The sequence below is a fragment of the Cheilinus undulatus genome, linkage group 18, assembly GCF_018320785.1.
Source record: "Cheilinus undulatus linkage group 18, ASM1832078v1, whole genome shotgun sequence".
Taxonomy (NCBI): domain Eukaryota; kingdom Metazoa; phylum Chordata; class Actinopteri; order Labriformes; family Labridae; genus Cheilinus; species Cheilinus undulatus.
Genome location: NC_054882.1, coordinates 16,613,014 through 16,630,482, shown reverse-complemented (window position 1 = coordinate 16,630,482; position 17,469 = coordinate 16,613,014). Strand labels below are relative to the sequence as shown.

The 17,469-nt window shown below is 39.7% G+C and overlaps 1 protein-coding gene across 1 annotated transcript in view; it reads right to left on the bottom strand.

Moving 5' to 3' along the window:
- The window catches only part of spred1 (sprouty related EVH1 domain containing 1), a 52,049-nt gene extending 41,988 nt beyond the window's left edge, over positions 1-10,061 (bottom strand). Inside the window, exon 1 of the mRNA XM_041812371.1 lies at positions 9,164-10,061. Within this exon, the coding sequence (XP_041668305.1) occupies positions 9,164-9,195 (32 nt within the window). The 5' untranslated portion in view covers positions 9,196-10,061. The remainder of the gene's footprint in view (positions 1-9,163) is intronic.
- Between the last annotated feature and the right edge of the window lie 7,408 nt (positions 10,062-17,469).

The following is a 17,469-nucleotide window of genomic DNA, read 5'->3' as shown; positions in this document are numbered from 1 at the left end:
GGGTGCAGGAGGGGCTGTCAATCAGACAGGGGGGTCCCTGGGGTGAACAGAAGGCAGGCGGTGGTGTCGCTCAGCCATGACCAGGGCACAATGACCAGGGTCTGACCCTTCAGACCTAGCATCACACACATGCCAGCAACCATGACACTCACAGGGAGGGGGGCCGGGCCCAGAGAGGAAGTGGAGTGGACCATGTGCGACAAGTTTGAAATACCTGATTCCTTATTTTATACTTAAAAGGAATGCAGTTATAGTTAAATAGTGAATACGCTAGGTCAAATTTTTTAGGTGCACTTTTGAAGCTTAACTAAATCTGCAATGAACATAGAGAGTCATCACTTTAACAGAACAAAACCTTTAAAACAGAGCACCAAATGCTCAATCTACCTCTTCTAAAAACTACCTCTTCTTCTTAAAAAATGTTTCTAGGTCCCAGAAGATAACTGACTGCAACCTGCAGCATAACCCACACACACAAATAGGGTTCAGAGAGTGGGACGAAGGAGACAAAGGCCGGCCTCCACGCCCCTTGCTGAGAGCACACAGTCGGCTGGACACACAATTGAGAGCGGAAGCAGATCAGCTGGCCTGGGACTGTGAGCAAGAGGGGAGGGGGAGGGAGAAAGATAGAGAGAAAGGAGCCCCGCCATTCCAAATTATTCCAAGTTATTCTGCTGGATGACTGACTTCATTTCCGACCGAAAGCAGGAGAGACACACGGGGGTGGGGGTGTAATGGAGGACTGTGTGAGGTGGGGGAAATGGATGGGAACAGGGTGGAGACCAAGGTGACAGTCAACAGCTCCTGTTCACATTTGAATATTTCATTTATTATTCACAAAAGGGTGGGATAAGGCTCTACACAATATGACAGCGGTAATAAGGAAATGTTCCTGTCTTAAACCTGATTTACAGTAAGAGGAAACAAACCAAACATAAAAGATTTTACTGAGAAAACAGAGGTAGCTTCATCTTGACTTAAACTGAAGAGAAAAAACATAGAGAGAGGAGGAGAAGGTGTGATGGGGGAGCACGTGCAGAGCAAGCAGGCCTGGGCCCCAAGGCCGCCTGCTATAGTGTACGGTTGAGAAGGGGGATCCTAGGACAACCATTTCCTAAGTTGACAAAGTGGCCGTTTGTCTACTGCTCCGGCCCATGGCTCACTGGGCTCCAGCACGCCATCATGCTTTGCTCCTGTCTCAGCCTTGGGCTTCCCATCCCAGATGGAGAGTACGGGGATGGGGGGGGCATTGAAAGAAAAACAGAAGAGGCAGAGTAAGGGAAGGAGGAGAAGGAAGAGGAGGAGAGGAGAGGATAGAAAGGATGTGGCCTGAGCCCTGGGTGCTCGCCAAGTCACCCTCCCTTTCCTCCGCTCCTTCTCTCCCCTCTTCCACCCAACCCCTCCCCGGCTGCCTCTCTCTACACAATGGCCGCTTCTCTGCTGAAATTTCACGTTATTGGATCCCGGGCCTGAAGTTTTGTCCTCCCACAATGTCCAGGCAGCGGAGCATGCTGCAGGGGAGACACACTCTGCAAGCTAAAAGCTGGAAAACCATTCCTCCTTTCATTAGCATCAGAAAAGGGGAGAAAAGCTCCCCCCTTTGCCCCCTTTTTTTCCACCTACCCCTTTTTCCTCCCCATCTCTACCCCTGTATCAAAACCGGAGGAAGGCTGTCAAGCTCGGTCAAGCTCCACTGGACCACTTTGGACTTTTGAGGGGGGAGAAAAATCATTAAAATATCATTGAGGGAATAAACACAAGCTACTTATCCCAATCCGATTCTATAGATTATCCTCGGAAAGGAAAGCAATCACTGTGATGGTAGAGGGAGGAATGGAAGACGTGAAAGGCTGGACCTGTTGTGACTCATGGTCTATGCTTTCTTTAATGTGTGGCCATCTTTAACAGCTGTTATCATAGGTATAATACACTATTGGGCTTTAGCTTTACCTAAAATGCTCTCTTGATAATATTCAATATAGATCAACACAAGGATCAACAAAAGGCCAGGCTTTTAAGATGATAGAAGTATTTGATTAAAACTATAATTCTTGAGAAAACAAAGTTGGAGCTAAAGCTGTAAGAGGATAAAGTGCTGCAGTTTCCTTCAATGTGATCACGCCTCATTGAAGAAATGAATTACATGCAATCTGGGACTCGACCGTCAATTCCAGCAGTGCATCTAATCTGAACGGTGCAAACTAGCTGGCCTATTAGCCACGGTTCAAATCCCTTAAATAACCAGTGGCAAACTCAAGGGCACAGACATACCCACAACAAACAGCAACATGACCCAACATGGACGCCGAGGAAATTATGACATAAGGCCCGAACAAGACGCTTATAAAAGGGGCCGTCTGTTAGCCATTAATAAAACGGAACTAATAATGGGACAATGGCGACAGAGGCACAAACAGGCGGCTGGCATCACAGGCCTGCTTATTTAGCTGCAGTGAAAACTAATACATCGGCTATAGAAAGAGAAGTGAAAGAGAAATTTGCCCTATCTCCTCTCAACACCTCAGGCTGCTGGTGAGTCATCTCCCTCACAAGAACATTCAGCTTAGCTACCAACTGACTCAGGAGAAAAAACAAAAAGAGAACAACCCTTCTGCTGCTGCACCACACTTCAAAATTAACCACCATTTTTCACAGAAACACAACCCAGTATATGACGACAAATTCTCCAATTACAGCCACTTCTGGTAGCATCCGTCACAGACAGCAAAGATAGACCTAAACCAGCAACACAGCATCTCCAACACTGGTTTTCTAACCAACCCATCTATTACTGGAATAGGCCTGCAACCCCAACAACAACGTTTTAGGTGCCGCTACGCTGTGGCACTGTAAATCAAAAGAGTCCCATATGTGTAACGAATGCCAAAAAACTATTCCCAAACATCAATCACAGCCACATATTGAGATGATCTTAATTTCAACCGCAAGCATTTGGAAAATTAAAACCTTGCGCTTGCCATTACCAAAAAAAAAAGGGGGGGGGTTGGACCACAAATTTCGACTGCTGCAGCGTCTCTGGTTTTCTTTGATGTAAAAGTAGTCCCTGAGGGGACTTCAGCATCGACTCTGAATCTGCTGGGGGGAATGAGGGAAGAACGCTAGCTGTGGGAGAGATTATCAAGACGACGCAGGAGCAACATGAGAAAGACAAACCACCAAACCAACATGATAGCCCATGGCTGTGAAGTGAAACTGCTGTGACAAGTAGTTGGAAATTACATTATCGTTATTATCATCATTAACCAAACAATAAATCTTAAAAAAAAATCAATTAGATTCACATTCAAGGAAATCTCTGCCTGGAAGACACTTCCTTCAACCCATAGAAGTCTGCTCCAAATGCTAGACAGGACTAAATATGACCACACGGATAGAAATATAAACTCTTGCCAGCCTAAACTTGTCCTATTAATGATCTATTTGATTATGTTAAGCTATTTTTGCTTTGATTCACTCTTCTAGGAACCAGGCCTATCTCTACCCCTAACACATACACACGCCAAATGTTCCCAGAGAGCGAGTGTGTGTGTGCATGGACACACACAGGAACCTCTTCCTGTTTTCAAAGTGTTTGGAAACTCAATCAAAGACACAAGGTTTAGGATTTACATCTGTGTCCTTTTATGTCTGTGGCCTCGCAGGAAAGAACCATCACGGCCCAGCTGCAGCAAAGAGCTGACAACAAGGCCCAGCCTTCATGCTCCCGCATGCTGCACGACTGAAAACAATATCCACAATTCAGACACCTAGAGCTAAAAGCACTTCTTAGAAGCACTGAGATATGGTCTGTGGACATCAGAGGCTCTTCTTGAAAAAGAAATGAAGACAAGCCCTGCTGTATGGAGGGTGTGATGAAGATATTACTGTTCATTAGTGCAAACAGGCTTCATATGTCAGCATTTGTTTAAAAATAATCAATCATTTGTCTGAAAAACTCTCTAAAAACACTGCTGACATTTATGCCAGTTTATGCCCGTTCCAAAAATACTTGAGGAGGAAATGAAAATTATAAGAGGGAAGTGGCTCGGGTTTAAAATACCCAAAATCCAGGCATAAATCTTGCCATGGGAATGGAACAGTCCACCACTACACAAGGCCTGCTCAGTCTGTTGGCTTGTCTTGGTTACAGACAGTCCCTGGGCCCCTAGTAACACAGAGGAGCATTGTCAATAATCACAAAAAATAAGACAGCTTCTAAGTTCTATATTCAAAGTAACTTCAAGGATTAGGCACTTTTTAAAACTTTTGACTCAATATAAAGACTAATTTCTCCTTTAAAATTGAATTTAATGGGTGAAAACTCCAAGTATCCATTAAGTAAAAAACCTTAACAAATTCCACAATACATATTTGTCAAAAGAGACGTCATTAGTCTATAAACCACCGTAGTCACAAGCAACACTTCCCTAAAAAGAATACAGAAGCAAAACCAAACGTGTTCAGCAGAACAGGCTTACCAAAAGGTGAGATGTTACAGCTTAGACTAATTCAGCTAGTAAAGCTGAGTGTTCATGGAGGTCATGCCCAACAACTGGCAATAATAGCATCTATAAAAAAAGGTCCAGGAAATTATTTAGCTTAACATAAGGGCCACGGGATATAGCCAATTACCCAGGCTGTAAAGCACAAGGCCTAGCAGCTGAAGTAGCTGTCTCCTTTTGTCGTCTCAAGAACATGATGGGGGTTGTATGGGGAGGAATGTGTTTGGAAAAGCTCCGCAACAGGACTGGGAGTTCAAAACAGCCCTCAGGTGATAAGATCATGACACCCACATTGGCAGATAAAACACCGAGCTGCCAAATCAATCACACAGATAGGAAGGGGACACAGAGAGAAGAGTCACCTGATTGGCAAAAGACAACAACCACACAAGTGAAGGACTCTAAAACAATGACGCTGTACCCTACATTTTTTGAGTGGAACACAAATTTGCTGAACTTTGCTGAAAATATGAGTGGGGGACTCATTCTAAGGTGGAAAGTAACTAAGTACATTTACTCACACTACTGTAATTGAGCAGTTTTTTTTTTTTCAACCCACTAGTTTTACTTTCACTTTAGTAAACTTCAGGGGAAGTACTGTAATTCATTTCATTAAAAAAACATCAAGTACTGAGTAAAAATACACACTAAAAGTCAAAATTAGTTTGCTTTCTGCAAACAACAAGATAATGGCCATAGTTTGACTTTCACAACATATGACAGTAGCAAATACAGAGAGAATGATCCCACATTTCATCTAAAAACAGCTGTTTCATTTTATTTTAGGTTAAGTCTCACTTTGTTATAACCAACCTGGTTGGACATTCATATTCTACTGTTGATATTGCACACTGTACTTTACAACTTAGAACTTTAAATGGATTACTTTCTACTTTTATTTTAGCAGACCTATAGACCAATACTTTTACTTCTACTCAAGCAAATTTGACCAAAGTAACTGTGCTTTTACGTGAGTAAGACAGTCTGGTATAGGGCTGTCAAATTATTAGCATTTTCAAAAACAATCAATCTCAGTATTTCTGTAGTTAATTGCACCCTTTTTAATCACATTTTTAACTCCTATATTTTGCATTCAAAACATTTTTGTGACATCTTAGATGTTTTTACTGTCTTAAACTAAGGGTAACTGACTTCCTGTTTGGATACTGACTTGCTTTAATAGGTAGATCAGAGATTATATCATGAACTAAATCAGGGAAAAGGGAACTTGTCATGGATTTAAAAGGAAACAAGGGAACTGTAAAAAGGTAAATGTTTGACGACAATGTGCAGATGACTTATGACTTGTCCACTGAGCTGTGATTTTAAAGAGTAAAATTAGATAATAAGGAGCAGTGGTGGACTTATTTAACATCACTGTGGATGTAGGGAGATGTTGCAGAGACTCACCCAAAGTGTGCTGATAGGGGCTAAAATAAATCATGCAATTAATTGCGATTAAAAAAAAAAAATCTGTGCACTAACTGTGGACTGTGATAAATCACAGTTAACTTCATTAATCTTGACAGCTCTAGTCTGGTATTTTTTCCACCTCTGGACTCATTTTCCTGCCAGCCCATTCAAATGTGACTCAACATTGCCAACCACTTGAAGCTCCTGAGTAGGACTGCATTAATTATAGCACCCTCTGTAGACAAGACAGTACCCCTCACCTCTTCACCACCCTGTCCAGTACAAGCTTTAACTTTAGCCTGCTTCCTTTAAACAGTCTACCAATCACCAACGCTAAATCTTGAATATTTAAAGGCAGCATGTTGGGGCTAACTCCACCGGACGCATACCCCATGGCAATTTTAAAATGTATCAAAACTATTCATATATATTGTGAAGCTTGTCGCTGATGATTAATGGGATTGTGATAAAAAAGCGCACTAGTTGTGGACCTTGATTAACCCAAAATAATTTGACTACTCTTGACAACTCTAGTCTGGTACTTCTTGCACCACTAGACTCATTTTTCTCTGAGCCCATTAAAATTTGACTCAACATTGCCAAACATAAGGCTCCTGAGAAGAACTGGCTTGATTTTGGTGATCCCTGTAGACAAGGCAGTACCTCTCATCTCTTTATCTCTTTACCAACCCAGTACAGTACAAGCTTAAACTTTAGTCAAAACTCATCAAGGGAGCTTTAATCTTATTAATGGTAAACAATTAAAACTGCACTTGTACAATGGACCTAAGCAGGCTACTGCCTTGACTGTTTTAGGTATTTTAAACACAACATTCAAAGGAAGCTGTTTGCATGTAAGTCTCCCAGCACAACCATAAACCTTGTCTGCTAAAATTCCCATAAGCCTTACGTCACACCACACCAAGAGTCAGATGCAAACCAAAATATGACAAGGCTGCAGTATGTGCCTTCTTTTCATTTCAGCCTTGTGAACATAGTTGCACCAAGGCCAAGTAGCATGTTCTCAGCGAAGGGTGTGCTGTGTACGTACAACAGCTTGGCTTACCACCCATCACTCAGACTAAACCACTTCAGGACACTCCTTTCACACATTCAGGGGAGAGAGATTTTAGATAGTAATTACACTACAAGTTACAGAAGAACAGATAGTTTTTTTCTTAATTTCTTTAGAGGATAATCTCAAAAGAAGACCTGGAATGTTTTCAGTCTTCTAAAAATAAGGCTTTAAGGTGTAGGAAATGAGTCATTAACGATCTGTATCTATTTTATCAATGAAGTAGAGCACATTGTTAAAATCAATTTCTGAAAATTTGATCAAAAGAAAAGGTTTCTTCATTTTTTTTGTTAATGCCGGATATAGGAAAGAGCATGTTTTAAAAATAAACAGCTCAGGCTATGCTCTGTATGCTGTCGACTCCATTACAATGAATCCTACAATAGTCTGAAAGATGGTGGAATCATAGCAACGATGTTTAGATCACTTCGCCATCTTAGCTGCTGCCATCATGCAGGGAGGAACAAACCAGGCATATACTGTAAGCTGCACAACTCCAGCTTTGATCATATAGCCTACAGCAGCAGTTCCCAAAGTGGGGCCCAAGGGCCTTAAGGAATCCCTTAGGTCACTGCAGGAAGTCTCAGGAAAAATATAGCAATGCTTGTGTCACTTAATGTTTGATTTTCACGAAAATGAATGCTCACCTCTGGATCATATCATATCTTGAGCTAAATCATGACTAAATGCAAAAACAGTTCATCTAGATTCCATTTAGGTAGTTTTTCAAACAGCTATGGGTAAGTGCTTTTTTGTAATCTGCTTGGTGAGGCTTTAAATGAAGAAAAGACACTGCATGGCATGTGTTACATAAAAAACAGAAGTGTAGTTCAAGGACAAAGCCTCCATGCATTAAATCAAGCAACCTCACAGAGACAGGATACATGGAATGGGGAAAACCATGGGTGTGTTTTGATCATTAAACCATGAATCTGTAAATAGCTGAAAGGGGCATATGACTTCCTCTGTGACAAATACATTACCAAAGAAAACCCTCCAATATAGTGAAAATCGTTGAAGATATACGGCGCTTTCGTTGAATAAACGACTATTTATAGACGCGATGTAGCGATTAAATGCAATGCAGTGTGCAATGTTTGAAAAAAACAGGAAATGTGATCGTTGTGTGATCGTCGGTGCAATGCGAAACAGTGTACAGTGCTGTGAATGGGCAGGCAGGTACTTTATGAATGGAGGGAATCATGTGACCGCAGCACCTCCCGAAGCAGATATTTCTCACTGACTGTCAACAAGCGCACACAAGGGATCAGCCCATTAAAACAATAGCAAAATGCGACTGGAAATGGGCGCGACGCGTGCAAAAACACATCACCTTCAACATTACAAATATAGACTGTGGGTTGCGGAGGTTTGGGCGTGCGCGCGACGCCTTTTTAAAGCGTTTTTATGAATGGAGATTGTGATATGTAAATGAGTGCGATTGAGAAAAAAAATGGCATCTTCAGCTCCTCAACGTTGACATTGCCGCAATCGGCTAGGTTTATTTTCATGAAAGAAAGGCTCTACTCAAGCACATACATAAAGTATTGTATTTAAATGCTTATTATAGTCGTAAATAATGGCGGACAGCAGTAACATGCGGACATAGATCCTCAATACTACGCTTTCTGGTCGTGATATATCTAACAATTCTGTATTCAACGTCCTATTTTATACAAACAGAACGTAATGAGCATGACTGTGACGACTGGTCCCTTATTAACTGTCAAACCATATAGGAGTTATACATTTCCTGACCATATAGTTGTCTTGTTAAATTATAAGGCAAAAAAACATAAATAAAACGTTGCCTACGTATATTGTGGCCTTCATAAATTCTCACAGCCTACATGTATTTTAATCAAGAAATTATGAAATGTGCCATTTTATTACTACGGGCCTTGTTTTGCCTATACTTGTCAGACACATTTCATTTCATAACATAATCCACATCGTACATTTATAAAAGCTGTCAAGGCAAAAAGGATATAAGTCTGTCTCCTGTCGTTGATTATAAGAAAGTCAGATGATGAAATACTAGCATTGCTCGGTTATATATCACTGTGATTAGTTCGTCGCTTAAAGCATGTGTTAACACATTAAGATGTATGAGTACATTAGCTGTATGGTATATGTGTATGTAAATATGGGAAAATGTGCAAAAAGTACTTACTCGTTGTTTGGATTTGTTGAATCTTCACTCATTTTTTTCCTCACGGGGATCCAAATCCTAGCAATAGCATCGACGACGCAGTGACGGCGGGATAAAATACCACAAATATCACCATTTTTCCCTCACATATAGGAATTACCCCCACGATTTCGGATAAGTAAGTAAGCGATGTTGCAATGGGGCATGCCTAACTACCTAAGCGTCCCTGTGAAAACCAAGTGAAGCTAGCTTAACGTTAGCTCTGCTGGCTTGAACTAACGTTAAATCGCGAGGAGGAATGACAATCGTTGATTCATTTTATCCTCCCTGGAAGTAAAATCCGACCACAACAAATGGGCCATCAGCATCATCCTCCTCGTCAAACCCGAATCCTCCTTTTGCAAAAATGGAAATAGATCCTCAAAAACCGTGGAAAATGCTATACACTGTAGCGTTTGGCAGATTATTTATGTCTGTCTGTCGAGCATCCATTCGCCAACTTCAGGTCCTGAACAACACTTGAAAAAGCGCTGTGGAGCGTTGCTCCGTCAACGTGTCCGAGTAATCTGCAGTAAAGGCATCCAAAGCCGAGAAAGGCTCCAAATGTTTTCGATACGAACCCAGGTACGTAAAGTAAAAGCGAATAGCCTTGAATTTCCCTTCAGAAGTTGCTGGACATCTGCTTTAATCGAACTCCATTTTCAACTCGGGGGGAATGAAACATCGGAAAACTGGGCGGATGTGTCGACCCTCGCTTGAGAAAATTAGATCCTTCCGCGACGTAGTAAAAACACAACACTCTTGCGATCTAATATCCTCAACCAGCACACAATCTATCACCTTATATCAATAAAGACCGTATATTCTATTAAATTAAACCACTATTGTAGCCAGCTGCAACCTACTATAAGCGTTTCCGTCCAAAGTTGACCTAAAGTAGTCCCCGCACTTCCCAAAAGAAGTTTCCCTTCAATCACGCATTGATACAAGAGGGAAGCGTCTGTGTGATAGCACGCAAAGTAGAAAATAATCTGGAGGAAGGACTTGGGCTGACACACTCAGGTTCGGCCATTAACAATTTCTGCTGTTTTCTTTCATTAAGGAGCTTTACTGTGATCCACCGCCCACGAACCACTGTTTCAAATCTTAATGTAAAATTGTGGGAAACTGCCTTTAACGTGCGCAGCGAGGAATGCTGCAACACGTGGAACTGAATAGGATCCCCTCCAAGGTTTATTTGTGCAAGGACCAAGGCAGTGTATTAGTTTTTCCATATTTTATCGCCTTATTTAACTCATAAAATCAGGGTTGTAATGTATTAGGTTGAATCAAAATGCAGGGCAGTGATTTCAGTATGATTTCTTAAACAGCATCATTAGTATTTATAATTTCAAAGATAGCTGTTATTACGTTATTATGTGCTACTGTTGATAAATGTAACATGCAATAATGTTATATCAAAATGAAGCATGGCATAATATCCAGAAATACAAAGCTACAATCAGTTATTCAATTGAGAATGCAACAGAGTGCATAACTAGGGAAGCCCTAAGAGGACATATTGTATTATCAGCCAATTTTGATTGTTTTCTTAACATCCTAGTTACTACATCAGGATAACAACACTGGTTTTCCAGTGACAAAAAGTTACATTCAGCTGTTTTTGTGGAAATCTTGAGAAATTACCCCCTTGTCTTAGAAAAGCACGATTGTTATCTTAATATAACAACACATTAAGTCAATCTCTTGAGAGTACATTAGAAATTATGTATTACTGTGGGTTTAAAATGAGTAAAATGTATGGATGTAAAGTATGCCCACATAGGACGCCCATACACTATATAGACAAAAGTATTTGACCACCTCACCACTGCACCACGGACTGTAATGACATTGTATTCGAAAACATGTACTTTAATAGTGAGTTGGGGTGTTTCTGTTGGAATTTGTGCCCATACATTCTGTAGAACATTAATGAGGTCAGGCACTGATGTTGGACCAGAAGGCTTGGCTCGCAATCTCTATTCCACTTCATCCCAAAGGAGCTTGATGGAGTTGAGGTCAGGACTCTGCGCAGCCAAGTCAACTTCTACCACACGCAACCCATGTCATGTCTTTATAGTCCTTGCTTTGTGCACAGGCACAGTCATGTTGGTCCACATTTGTATCACAAATGTAGACTGCATGACCAGGTGCTTGATTTTATACACCTGTGGCAAGGGGTCTGATTGAAACACCTGAATTCAAGAGTGGCCAAATACTTTTGTCCTTATAGTGTATGATAAAGTTGCAGACAAAGTTAAAGCTATACCCCACTTTACATGCTAGAACATAAAACCATATCTATGAATAGTGTAGGGCAATTAAAAGTACGCAGAAACCTCCATGTATCCACTTATGAATCTTATTTGCAAAAGTGATATAAAAAAAGCCTTGCGGAGTGAATCAGGGACCTAGTTGCGTAAGACTTAAATGCTATTGGATTTCTGTGCTGTGTGGAATGGCAAGAGATCAGGCTAAATGATTCTGCCTGGTTGTCATAGTGACAGCATGTTGTGTGAGAAGTTTCTTTGTATTGCTCTGGCTTTCATGGAGCTTGTGCCACAGACTTATGTTGCAGCCATAAAAAACATCCTTCTGTGTCACTGTATATAAAACAGGACAATCACACATGTGGCTCTGACAAATATTGTTGACTTGTGTCGGTATTTGATGAGATTTTCTGTCTGAGGTGTGTACTTTTGTCTCCTATATTTGCTTTTCTACCACAAATCAAATGCAAGCATGACATAATTGTTATGTGAGCTTATTCACACAAACATTCTGCATCCCTAAGAAGTCTAAAATTGGCTAATCAAGTTACAGAGGACTCTGTGTCTGCATATAAATGTGATGACTTGTCTTTGCATCTTCCCTTTTGAACTGGGTTACAATTGTCATGACCAAGCCCAAATAAAGTGCCCCTTGTTTCAAACAGAGCAGAAAAAAAGCAGTGACCATGAATTTTCCCACTAGCATGCCTGTATCCTTTAGAGTATTCAGAGTTCAGGAAGTCAGCCTTCTTTCTCATCTCACAAATGTGGATGGCCTGAGTGCATTTCCTGTGTTTTTCACACACTGAGCACAACACACTGTAGTGTACTTAAACAAGGCAACAGGATGTTTTACTAACACAGGCATCCTTTGGCTTCCTTTGCTTAGTGCAATCAAGGTCATTTCAATTCTCTTTAAGATGGTAAACAAGCTGACATTATAGTGCCAACAAGCAGCCGCAGGATAAAGGATGAGTTTGGTTCAACACAAACCTCTTTCAGCAAAGCACAACACAAATGAACCGTACTTGACTTTGAATATGGATGAGAAATTTTGAGATTCAAGTTGGATTTGGGTTTAATGGTATATTATATTTGACTAATCATGCATAATAATTTGAATCCTTAATTTCCGACTTAAATAATCGAAAAATATGTAAAGTAAACATGTTTGTGTTGTATTGCGGATATAAATAGAAGAAGTGTTTGTCAATCTGAAGGTCTGTAGTTTGGGTTAAAGTGACTGTAAAAATGTGATAAACTGAAAACTGGCAAGGGATGAGGAAAAAGCAATCTGTTGGATGCAGAATAAAAAATGAATACAGCTGAACTGTATATTGTTGTCCTGTTCCAGACCCCTCACGGGGGTATTTAATACATAATAAGTTAATGTGAATGAAGGTTTATTGGCTAAAAAGAAACATGAAGTAAGGAGAAAAAAATAAAATTGATGTTGGAGAAGTTAAGAGTTGAAGCACAACAGTGGCTTTTTTATGATTTGATGTATTTGTGTTATTGCTGAAACCGTATCATGATAAACCAGTACAATCAAGTATCACGGTATTATAGTTATCATGGGCGACATATCATATAATATGGTATTGTATGGTATCTTGCCGTATCGGGGGGGGGATGTAAAATATCTTAGCATATCATATCATATCGCAACATATTGTATCCTTTCTTAAGGAATGGGATTGTATCCAAAGGCATTGTAATGTATCATACTGTACAAATCGTACTGTATCATATTTTTTCACAGTGAATCGTAATATATCAACACATTGTATCATATTGCAGCGTATTGTATCCTATCGTAAAGCATTTTATCTATCTTAAGTAAACCTATTATACGGTATCGTATCATATTGTATCCTATTGTATCCTATTGTAAAGTATTTTATCTATCTTAAGGGAATCCTATTATACGGTACTGTATCATATTGTATCGTATTGTGTCATGTTGTATTGTATCCTATTGTATTGTGTCCTATCATGTTGTATTGTATCCTATTGTATTGTATCCTATCATGTTGTATTGTATCATATTGTATCGTGTTGTATTGTATCGTATTGTATTTTATCCTATTGTATTGTGTAGTGTTGTAACCTATTGTATCGCTGTGAATCACAATGTAACAGCATATATCACAGTGTATAGTATCCAATCCTAAATGTAAATTATCAAATTTTATCTAATCATATTGTATCGAAATGTATCGTCATATATCTTAAAGTATCATATAATATTGTGAGGACTGTATCCTGTCTTAACCTTTTATAGCCTGATATATCATATTTGATACGCAATTTTGTGAGACCTCTGTCTATCAACATCAATAATTTCCTTAACCACCTTTTGAATACAGTCTGATAGTAGATTGTCAGTTGTCAAAAATGCCTCACGTGTCAAATATGGAACAAAAGTATACATGTGAAATGTTACAGCAGTTTTTCTTCTTTCTTGGGGGGATTTTGTTAGTTCCAAAATATGACAGTTTTCTGGTGTTTATTTGAGATATCAGGCTTTAAAGGATTAAGGTACTGTTTCATACCATATGGTATGTATTGTATCATATCTCAGTGAATTGTGGTAAACTGTGTCTTAACGTATCATATCATATTAAAGTGCATTATCATATGTTATTGTATCATATTGAACAATATCGTATCTCAGTGAATATTAATATATTGTATCATATTGCAGCACGTTGTCTTCTATCTCATCATATCACATTGAAGCAAATCATATCACAGTAAATTGTAAAACACCTTAATGATCAGTTCATATTGCAGCGTATTAGATTCTTTCTTAACATATCTTAAAATATTGTATTGCATCATTCTGTATTGTAGCATTGTGAATTGTATCTAAATACATCACATTGTGTTATATCCTATTGTTTCTGTTTTGTCTTATCAGCTTATCTTAACACATCAGAGAAATGGCATGTATTGTGTCATACAGTATTGCATCATGTCATGTTGCACATCTTAATATGTCATATGCTGTGGTATGGGATGGTATGGTATGGCATCACATCATATTGTATCATGTCATATTGCACTCAACTTACTTAACTACTTCAATATATTACATAGAATTGACATGTATCATATTGTATAGTATCACTGTGATATATTGTCTTTTTTTAACACGTGTGGATATGTAATTGTTGTTTTTGCACAGAAAAGGAAATATTATATTGAGTTTTTCTACCAGTCCACTAAGTAAGTACTCACAACTCATCATTTTTAACTACACTTTAAATAATATACTTTCAAGATTAACTGGGTGCATTTAAAGACTTCCAGATATACCTCTACTTGAGTCAATTTTAATGTGACAATATTTTTATTTGAGAATAGTGTTTTTGTACTCTTTCCAATCCACACATCGTATCACATTATATCACATCATACCAATGTATTGTATCATATTGTATAGTACTGTGTTGTACCCTCTCATATCACATCATATCATATCATATCATATCATATCATATCATATCATATCATATTGTTTTGTACTGTATTGTACCGTATCGTATTGTGTTGTATCATATTGCATCGTTTCGTATAATCCTCCAATTCCCGGTCTTTTTGTAGAGCTTCTAGAATTTTTGAAATTCTCCTTTTGGGAATTCAAGTCAAGCGGAGTATAGCAGATGCTTCTAGTTCTGTGCTATAAGAATTTGAATCTCATGACATCCATAGAACACAGGTGATGAGATCACCAGCTCCCAGCAGCGTCTAGTCACAAGAGACGAAGAGTTAGGGCCTGTCTTTGTAGATCAACTACGAAGAGAGAGGGAATTCAGTATCTATGTAGTTGCCGCCACACAGTCTACTGAGACCTCGTGGCAGTTAGGAGATGGCTAATAACAGCTCTGTCTAAACAACCTCATCTCAAGATCCTTTGCCTTTCAGAAAAAAAAAATTCTTGCAATAAAGCTTACAGCTGTTTTCTCAAGTTTGATTTCCATTCTTAAAATCTCCCACCTGTAAAGTTTTAGTTTGTCTGTGGGATGTCTCAGAGAACAACTCTGCACTTATGGCAACTCGGGCCAAAAGGTGTGGCTTCGACAAGAGGTGCTGATTTTTAAAGACCTGGCAGCTGAACAAAACAATGCATACCTATGATTAGTGTGGGCCCGGCCTCGGAAGCCTGCAACTTTTAGGCACGCTAATTGCAGGGTGGTGAGCAAAAAAGGTGTAGCGGCTAGAGGGGAAGGAAGTGTGAGGGCCCTCAGGCATGTTTGACTGTGCTGTGTACTCTCCGTCTCACTCCTTCTGACTGTGTGTACATGCATATGAGCAGGGTAGTACTGGAGAACGTTTATTTCATTGCTTTGAGATACTAGAAATCTTTGTTGTATGAGAAGCATGAGGGGATTTTCTTTTCAGAGATTTCGTTTCAAGAATGTCTTGGGTGAGGAATGGATGTGGATAACTACATGAGTAATGTGTGTCAAGCTTAAAGAGTCAGTCTTGTGACCGTGCACAAAGATGTTGGTTCAGATGGAAGGTCATTAAGGCTGCGAAGCCCTTGACAGAAACATCTCTAAGTTTGTGTAAGTTCTGTAAATGTTAAGAATTTGAAGTATGTGTGCATCTGAACTGACATCGGCATGTTTTTTTTTGTTGTTTTCAAGGTGGGGTATGTGTTGTTTGACATGCTAACATACAGAAAGAACAGAAATCCAAATTAGAGAGTGAGTAGTGTTTCATGCTTTTCTGAGGCTTAATTACATTATACTTTTCATGTTACACAAGGGTGAGACGAACCGTCCCTTTTTACATTTCCTGTTTGAAACTAGGATTGATTACTCTCAAGAAAGAGCTCTTTATAGTAAATTTGTAACGTCTTAACTGCAGAAATGGAGAACTAAATTGCTTTCAGCCGCAGTTAGGTTTAGCAGTGCTTGAGACTTGTTACTTCCTATTGTTTGCATGTTGTGCGTGGGCTTGATTGAAACCCGATCTAGCTGGGGAAGCTGTGTTTAGGGTGAGGTGGACAGGCCTTTGTTGCTGCCTGAGGGGTGTTTATTTGGGCGGCTTCACTTGGCTTCCCTGTAATCATCATCCAGCCCCACAGGATAGAAGGGATTAATGAATATGTTGGAGGGGAAGTTACAGATGACTATTTACTATTCTCATGGGGACGAGAGGGAACAGCAGGCGAGACGCAGGAGGAGAAGTTTGTGTGTTAGTGCAGGCACGTGCATGCTTGTTTGTGTGCATTTCTGAAAGAAGAAGAAGGCTGAATAGACATAAATGCTGTAGTAAAATGAGTAAAATCTCATAAAAGTAGTTCCAATTTGCTCATCTTTATATCAGACACTCACAGTGTTCAAAAGAAAGAGGACTTAATGTGTTTGTTTGTCAGTTTAGCATCTAGACTGATCTCTTAACATTATTTGAAGTTGACACAACATATTTGTGCCGGACAGAAAGGGTAAGCACTTGGGGAAGAAGTCTCCATACATATTCAAGTCCTTAGTATTTGCTTCCAGAAGTCAACACCTCACCAACGTTGTCAAATACGAACCTGCCATTTATTTTGACGCATTCATTCTACCCTCTACCTTTACAAGTCTCCCAGGGCCGGCTGCCAAGAAGCATCCCAACAGCATGATGCTGCCACCTCCATGCTTCACAGTGGGGGATGGTGTGTTTGTGGTGATGTGCCAAACAAAGTGTCTTGTTTAATGGCCAAAAAGCCACATTTTGGTCTCAACAAAGAACTTTCTTCCACTTGACCATGGAGTCTCATATGTCTTTTGGTAAACTCTTGTCCAGATTTAATCAGATTTTTATCAGCAGTGACTTTCTCTTTGCCACTCTCCCATAAAGCTTTGATGCTGAAGCTTGTAACTCCACTAGAGTAGTCCTAGGTGTCTTGGCGGCCTCTCTCACTAGTCTCCTTTTTGCACGGTCACTCAGTTTGTGAGGACGGCCTGATCTAGGCAGATTTACACGTGCCATATTCCTTCCATTTCTCGATGATAGATT